Here is an 8,728-nt window from a genome sequence, read left to right as displayed (position 1 = left end):
ATTAGGGTAACTTTTAGCCTGTAAAAACTTCAATCACATTTCAAAGGGAAACTACCTGCTTTTGTTTTTTTGTTTTTTTTCCTGAAAATTAGTGGTCATGTACTCTACAACTGCTATTTCTGCAGCTGGCTGAGTAGGGAACAAAAGCATGTATTTGAAAATAGAGCCTGCACATGCCATTTTATTTCCCGGACTTAAACGTAAAATGGGAACTCTTTCTTTTTTTTGATTTAGTTGAAAACTTATGGAAGGCCACTCATAGTTTTCACTAGGCTGAGGATGGGGGTGTTAAAAAATGACCAGCCCCGGGTGTCAACTACCCTAGGTACGCCACTGCATTGAATTCTTTGGGTGACCGTATAATTGAATCAGGAACGTGCTATAGATGTAATCTACTTAGACTTCAGCAAAGCTTTTGACACGGTTCCCCACAGGAGGCTCTTGAATAAACTTGACAGGCTGAAGATAGAACCCGACGTGGTCAACTGGATTAGGAACTGGTTGACAGACAAACGCCAGAGGGTGGTGGTAAATGGAATTCGCTCGGATGAGGGAAAGGTGAGTAGTGGAGTGCCTCAGGGATAGTTGCTGGGGCCGATTCTGTTCAATATATTTGTGAGTGACATTGTCGAAGGGTTAGAAGGTAAAGTTTGCCTTTTTGCTGATGACACCAAGATTTGTAACAGAGTGGACACCCCGGAGGGAGTGGAAAACATGAAAAAAAATCTGCAGATGCTAGAAAATGGTCTAATGTTTGGCAATTAAAATTCAATGCAAAGAAATACAAAGTGATGCACTTAGTAAGTAGAAATCCACGGGAGACGTATGTGTTAGGTGGTGAGATGTACAGACGGGGGAGAGGGATCTTGGGGTGATAGTATCTGAGGATCTGAAGGTGACAAAACAGTGTGACAAGGTGGTGGCCATAGCCAGAAGGTTGCTAGGCTGTATAGAGAGAGGTGTGACCAGCAGAAGAAAGGAGGTGTTGATGCCCCTGTACAGATCGTTGGTGAGGCCCCACCTGGAGTATTGTGTTCAGTTTTGGAGGCTGTATCTTGCTAAGGATGTAAAAAAAATTGAAGCGGTGCAAAGAAAAGCTACAAAAATGGTATGGGATTTGCGTTACAAAACATATGAGGAAAGACTTGCTGACCTGAACATGTATACCCTGGAGGAAAGGAGAAACAGGGGTGATATGATGCAGATGTTCAAATATTTGAAAGGTATTAATCCGCAAACGAACCTGCTCCGGAGACGGAAAGGTGGTACAACTAGAGGACATGAAATGAGGTTGAAGGGAGGCAGACTCAGGAAAAATGTCAGGAAGTATTTTTTTCACGGAGTGGTGGATACTTGGAATGCCCTCCCACGGGAGGTGGTGGTGATGAAAACGGTAATGGAATTAAAAAATGTGTGGGATAAACATAAAGGAATCCTGTTCAGAAGGAATGGATCCTCAGAAGCTTAGCAGAGATTGGTTGGCAGCACTGGTGGTTGGGAGGCGGAGCTAGTGGTTGGGAGACGGAGCTAGTACTGGGCAGACTTCTACGGTCTGTGCCCTGAAAATGGTAGATACAAATCAAGGTCAGGTATACATATAAAGTAGCGCATGTAAGTTTATCTTGTTGGGCAGACTGGATGGACCATACAGGTCTTTTTCTGCCATCACCTACTATGTTACTACGTTATACAGTCTGTAACATAGAAGGCGACACTTCTGTGATGCTTCCCTTTTAATGATCAGCTAGCTCCTGAGCCCCTGTTTAGTAAAGATGGTTTCCAGCCACAGTGCTTATGTAATATCTGCATTTCAAAAACCTAAGCCTCAGAGGACCAGGAAAAAAAATGATCCTGAGACGTGTTATGGAGATAATTAGTCAATGGAAATCATCATCACTCCAGAACATTCACAGTAAGAAATGCAACACAATGAAAAATTAACTTGTTTTTATTTCACATAATTGCCTACTCACATAAAACCATTTTAAACCAGGTTTTGATTTAATAAAAAAATAAAAGCAGGGAAGCAATGTGTTGAATTATTTTCAAGAAGGTAAATGCTCTTTGTAATGAAGGCACGTATTTTTCAAACTGGTTAATATAAGATTGGATCTTCCTTTAATTACTCATCAGCTAATCTTCTGGAAGCTGAAAAGACAAATTAAGAATCATGAAAAAAAAATAATTTTACTGAGCAACAAGACTGAAGATTAATGACTGTAAAGTACTAACAGGAAACTAAACATGACAGCTTGTCAAGTGGCAGGCTGAAGAGCAGGGTGCAGGTCTGATTGCTAAGTGCCACTGTACCTCTGGAGGGCGCCAGGCAGTTGCATCAGAACAATCCGTTCACCTGCTCTGTCACTGGGTCTAGGTCAATGTCGTAGAAACAAGGACGGGTAGGAAGCCCAGGCATTGTACTCATCTGAAGAAAGGAAGGAAAAGGGAAAGGTTAAACTAGAGGTAATACAGATGTACCAGTACAAATCCTGGAGTGGCACAGGTAAACATGAATCGATTGTTTATTCTTTCAAAAAGTACAAAGACTAGAAGACACTCCATGAAGTAATATAGTAAAACACTGAAAACAAACAGGAGAAAATATCTTTCCCTCAACAACAACAGAAAACCAGAAGCAGCTGGTGTTAAATATAAGAACTTAAGAGTTGCCCTCCTGGGTCAGACCAAAGGTCCATCTAGCCCAATGTCAGGTCACAAGTACGAACTATTACTGCACAACTTCCAAACTTACCACACTCTAAAGATGTTAAAGGACAGTAAGTGCAAAAATAAAAAAAACCTGTTTTACTAAAGGGCCCATAGATAACAAAAATCCCTTTACATGGGTTATGCCTAATGTCATAACCAGTGCAGCTAGCTGAGACGGTGAGCTCTTCACATTAAAAAGCTAGTTGCTGCCCATAAGTCTCCCTCGAGCCATGATGTGGGCACCGCTGTTATTCTGTCAGTGCTGTGCATGGGCAAAGGAGATCAAGCTAGGGAAGGGGGACAAAGAATGACCTGCTGACGGTCCCCCGTGATAAACTCCTGCTACTGAGCAACATGGTCACTTTCAGAGCATCTTAAATAGAGAACTGAAAACTAAGCTGAGACACCTCTCTTGAAATCCAGTGAAGCTCCTCAGTATTTACATAAACAGTAAGGATAAACGCAGAACACACACAATCATCTTAAACAACTCGCTAACCTAACACTAACCAGAAGAACATATGTGTGGACCTCTCATCTCTGGACAATTTATAGAGAACAAGAGATAAGCAGGGAAGCACCATGAAAGGTCACAATCATTATTTGACCCATTACTGAACATCTACTAACATCTCAGACACCTCGGGCGGGCCTCTAGAATAATGGGAAGGACTAATGGGAAGAAAAGTATCAGGCAAGACCTAATTTCTCTTTCCATTATTTAGCTTCCCATACTTCAGAACCTGTGGGATGCTTAAAAGCAATACCTAGAGTGGGTGGGATCCTGGTGCTGCCGCCCTGAGGACTGAAGCCTCATAACTGGCTTCCAAGTGCGCAGCAATGTCCACCCTGTAGTGCACGGCAAAAGTATGCAGTGTCGACCATATCACTGCCTTGCAAATATCTGCTGGAGACAGTAGTCTCTGCCCACAAGACATGAGGAGCATGCTTCTCCACATGCAAATAAGCTGATGCAATAATTTCCTTCAGCCATCTAGCAATTGTGGGCTTGGAAGCCATGAGGCCAAGCCTCCACTTACCAAAAAGGAGTCTGTCCAATTTGCAAAAGTCATTCATGACTTCCAGATATCTAATGAGGACTTTACGCACATTGAGAAGTTTCAAGAATACCAAGTCTCTCAGTCCTCTCTGAAAATGTACAAAAGCTCCACAGATTGGTTGAGATGAAATGCTGATACCACTTTTGAAGAAAGGAAGGACCCGTGCACAGGGAGATCCCTGCCTCCAAAAAACGGAGAAAGGAATCTCGACAAGAGACTTCAAAAAGAGAGGAGTGACCAGGCGGGATAACTCCAACTTGTAACCTTCTGTAAGAATATCCAGAACCCACTGGGCTGATGTGATTTTGGCCCACACCACCCAAAACTCCTGAAGACATTCTCCCACTGGAGGAAGAGAAGAGTGAACCAGCCTCACATCATTGTGAAGCTCGAGAGGCATTAGGTGTTGACTGATAGGAGGACTTCCAGTCTGCACGAAAGGAAGATTAGTGTGCTTGAAGTGGGACTTCTGACCACACTGCTGATGACCAGGCCAGTACCATCTGCTGTCTTGAAATCGAGAACCCCTTGAAGACGGATGAACAGAAGCTTTCGGCTTACCTTTGGGCAACCGCTGTGGCTTAGTTTCCCCAGTTCAGATTCCCAGCTTGCATGCACTGCAATGCTTCAACACTGACCGGTGGATCCCACAAGGGAAATCTGCTTAACTGTTTCCATGGGAGTTACCATTCACTCCTGATTGGTGAAAGTGCAGCACAACACTATCCCAAGTGGAGAGTCAACATCCCTCTCCTGTACCAAGTAGAACTTGCAGCCCTCCAAGTGGTTGTGAGTCAAACTTTAGGCAGACTTATCATTGCTGGCTGCTCCCCCCAAGCTCACAGTCTCCACAAGTCTTACCCCAGATGAGAAAGAATCAGGACTGATACTCTGTCCCATACTCTACAGTAAACTTCTTTCCTTCTCCTTTATTAATTTTTTAATGTTGTGCTGGTAAAAGATAACACCACAGGAAACAGGGGAGAGGTGAAGGGAAGGAAGAAGTAAATTCACAGGGCACCAGAGACAGGGATCTGAAGACCTCCAGATATGACTCTGCAGACTCAAGCCATCAGTAAAGTTCAACTGGGGACCAGTTGACCAACTGGACCAGGAGCAAATCACTCAGAACCAGAGGCTGAAAAAGGTGTACATCCACTTGCTGGAGAAAGAAAATACTGAGGAGCTGAACTGGATGCCAAGACATACATGTCGCAGCTCAATTTTCAGTTCTTTATTTTCACCTGCTGATTGATGGACACAACTATCCCACAGGTTCATGAACAGTGGGAAGCTATGTAATGGAAAAGAGTATTTCCTTAATGGACCTCTCTTATATCTGAAAAAAACAAAACTTAAGAACTATGCAACACGGCAGCTCACAAGTCTAGTTCCACTATAGAAAAGCAGCATCTGTAGACCACAACTTTGCATAGTGAGACCTGCTAAACCACAGTCTAAGAAATACACTTTGATTGAGACAGAAAATGAAACAAAACCATGAGAAGGACAGGTACAAAAGTAGTTGTGCTAAAATGCTGAGGACCTGAGTTTGATTCCCAGATCAAATCTATCTGCTCCTGAGGCCACCCTGTTGCTGGAGACTTCAAAAAGAGATTTCACAGACTGAAGGGAAGAAGTTTCAAGCATTGCTTAGTGGGGAAGGCCATGGAAATAGAAAGGGCTATAAAAATGTATTATTATTTATGTCTCATCTATCATATTGCTTCCAGGCAAGTTACAAAACATACAATAAAATAACTCTACAATAAAAACAAAATACCTGACCACCTCAAAAATATCTGCGCTTTGGTCCCATAATGTTTCATATTAAATTACTAATTCATCCTATTACTTGGGGAAAAAAACATTTTGAACTTTTTTCTAAGCCTAACCATGCTGGGTTCCCTTTGTATATCTAATGACTGCTGGTTCCAAGTCAAAAGCCCTGCTACTGAGACCATATGACAGCATGCCATAGTTAATTAAGCCATTTGGAAAGGAGGAAGATACAGTAAGAAAAATCTTGCTGACAAAACTGCAAAGTTTGATTGAGGACATAATTCTGGAACACAAAAGTAAATTGACTGGCATTCACCATGTCTAAAGTCCTGGAAAAGGTAATATTCTCTCAGCTTACCACCTTCGCTGAAAAGGTTTTGGCCTTACACCCGTCAGTCTGGTTTCAGGGCCCAGTACAGCACAGAGACAGTAATGACAGCCCTACTCAATAAAATCCTCTCTCACTTGGAACAACATAAATTGTCTTAGCAGTCCTTCCTAGATCTCTCAGTGGCCTTTGATCTTGTTAACCACTCATTACTTCTCTCTCATCTGTCAACCCTTGGTATTTCTGGAGAGGTTCTGTCATGGTTCACTTCCTTTCTATCACACCGTAGCTTTCAGATTATCAACCCTCTTCCTCCTCCGGAAATAGAGAATTTCATTGTGGTGTCCCCCAAGGTTCAACTTTCCCCTCGGTTATTCAACCTATTCCTGAGTTTTCTTGCAGCCCTTATTCAGATGTCTGGAATTTCAGCCTACTTCTATGCCAATGATATTCTTCTTATTTACCCAACCCACCTGAACATTTCATCTTCTCCTTTCATTGCCCCTCTCCAGCTTGTCTGGATTATGTCGCTCCCAGGTTAGCTACTCACTGATTAGTCCTCAATGCAGAAAAAACAAACTGTCTACTGCTGATTTTCCAGTTCCATATTTCCCCTATTATGCTTTTTGAAGCACAAATCACCCCAGTTACAAGTTTCCACTATCTAGGAATTATCTGGGATTCCTCCCTCTCTTTCCTGTTCCAAACTTCACATCAAAGATCACTTTCCTACTGTTCCGTCAGCTTCATCTCTTTGATCACAAAAACGTCCATGCACTCATTCTTTTATCCTTCACCTCCCGTCTTTTTGTAATATCATCTACTCAGGTCTGCCTCGATCATCAATAAAAGAAAACTGCAAACTCTTCAAAATGCTGCCATTAGATTGCTCTGTCATACGCGTTGTTAGGATCACACAACTCCACTACTGAAACATCACTGGGGGCTTTCTGGACTACCTTGCCTGTCTCACTATCCCCTACTCACCTGCTAGGATCCTTCAGTCTTGCCTCATCCTTCCCAGTTCTAAGGCCGTTCATTATGAGTCCACCAGGCGCATAGCCTTTTTCTCTCTCATATTCGAGAGTTTCACAGGAAAAACGAAAGGCCTGACTTTTCAGGCAGGCTTCTGGAAGGTCAGTCTGACTGGGTTTACCAGCTAGTGGCTGCTCCATCTCCCCATTTCCCTTGTTCTTATCTGTCCCTCTCTTTCTATATCTGTTGTATGATTGTGTGCCTTTCCTATCTTTAATTGAAGTTCCTTTCTTTTTCAAATTTTATTGTAGCCCGTACACTGCTCTGTTCTGCCCGGCAGCTAAAGCGGTTTAGCAAATCTAAATAAAACTCTTCCATATGAAACAAGGTAGCTTAAAAAGAATGGAGAAGTGCACAGGCAACCAGTGTAAGCTTACAAAGAGGGAGCAACATCCATGGGTATCTACAAATGAAGGTTCAACTGACGGACTAAAGGAACGAGGAGCCCAAAAACTGGAGGGCATTATGAGTAATTCTACAAGGCGCTCACTAAATGTACTAGTTATGGTGCCTATTTTAATCCTATTCTATAAAGAAATAATAGTGCAAATGGCTGAAAACATGCGATCACTAACTGGTGTACAAGCCTGCCCTAGATGTTAGCACATGAGGATGTAAATCAGGTATGGGCAGCCACAGTCCTTGAGGGCCACTACCCAGTCGGGTTGTCAGGATTTCCACAATGAATATGCATGAGATAGATCTGCATATACTGCTTCCACTCTATGCAAATAGATCTCATGCACATTCATTATGGAAATCACGACAACCCAACTGGGTTGTGGCCCTCAAGGACTGTGGTTGCCCATACCTGATTTACATCCTCATGTGCTAACATCTAGGGCAGGCTTGTACACCAGTTAGTGATCGCATGTTTTCAGCCATTTGCACTATTATTTCTTTATCATGCCCACCCCTTATGTACATGATAAAGGTTTATCATTAAGTGCACACTTTCCATTTTCCCCTTGCTCCGCCCATGCCCACTGGCGAAGTGTGTGCCATCAAATCCTGGTGTGTACTTTTCCGCTAGTCATCAATATTCTATAAAAGGCTGCTTACATGTGTAGAAGACTAGAGCACCACCATTTATGTGCCTTTCTGCCACCTAAAACTTGGTGACTCTCTATCCCATGAGAAAGCTGCACAGGCAGACTGCATGGTGAAGGCCAAAATCCAGCAGAAAAAAAAAAAAAATTTAAACCCACGGGTTTCAAACCTGGTCCTGGATACATCCCAGCCAGTCAGGTTTTCAAGATATCCACAATGAATATTCACGAGAGATTTGCATGCACTGCCTCCACTGAATGCAAATCTATCTCATGAATACTCATTATGGATATCCTAAAAACCTGACTGGCTGGAGTGCCTCCAGGACCAGGTTTGAGAACTGCTACTATTTATTTCTAAAGTGCTACTAGACGTACGCAGCGCTGTACACTTGAACATGAAGAGACAGTCCCTGTTCGACAGAACCACTATATCAAACAAAATTACTGACCAAAACAAGTGAAAGTCCAATGTGATTACTAAATTTTTACAACTAGGCTGAATGAAAACATTTTCTATTAAAACACATTCTAAAAATATAGCTAATATTTCTGTTTTTAAATGTTACAGATATCTGTTTCAGCATTGGAAAGAAGTCAGATTTTATTCCGAGACATACATGAGGGTTAACGATAATACCATGTAATCCTGTTGCTTTCTGCAGAAGTTAAAGACTTATTGTGAAACTGTCATTCTGCAATTTAAATATATGCAAATCACTAGGTTCACCTCAGTGCTCCATTTACTCTCCTGGGCCAATTAA

General features: G+C 42.4%; 1 protein-coding gene across 1 annotated transcript in view; it reads right to left on the bottom strand.

The window, feature by feature from the left end:
- Positions 1 to 1,932: 1,932 nt before the first annotated feature.
- Positions 1,933 to 8,728, bottom strand: part of MTHFD1 (methylenetetrahydrofolate dehydrogenase, cyclohydrolase and formyltetrahydrofolate synthetase 1) — a 150,972-nt gene continuing 144,176 nt past the window's right edge. The window contains exons 27-28 of the mRNA XM_030214776.1: positions 2,311 to 2,425; positions 1,933 to 2,148 (exon numbers count right to left, since the gene is read on the bottom strand). Of these exons, the coding sequence (XP_030070636.1) occupies positions 2,336 to 2,425 (90 nt within the window). The 3' untranslated portion in view covers positions 1,933 to 2,148; positions 2,311 to 2,335. The remainder of the gene's footprint in view (positions 2,149 to 2,310; positions 2,426 to 8,728) is intronic.

Source organism: Microcaecilia unicolor, chromosome 9, assembly GCF_901765095.1.
Source record: "Microcaecilia unicolor chromosome 9, aMicUni1.1, whole genome shotgun sequence".
Taxonomy (NCBI): domain Eukaryota; kingdom Metazoa; phylum Chordata; class Amphibia; order Gymnophiona; family Siphonopidae; genus Microcaecilia; species Microcaecilia unicolor.
Note: the sequence above shows the minus strand (reverse complement) of the source record. Positions and strands in the feature narration are given on the sequence as shown.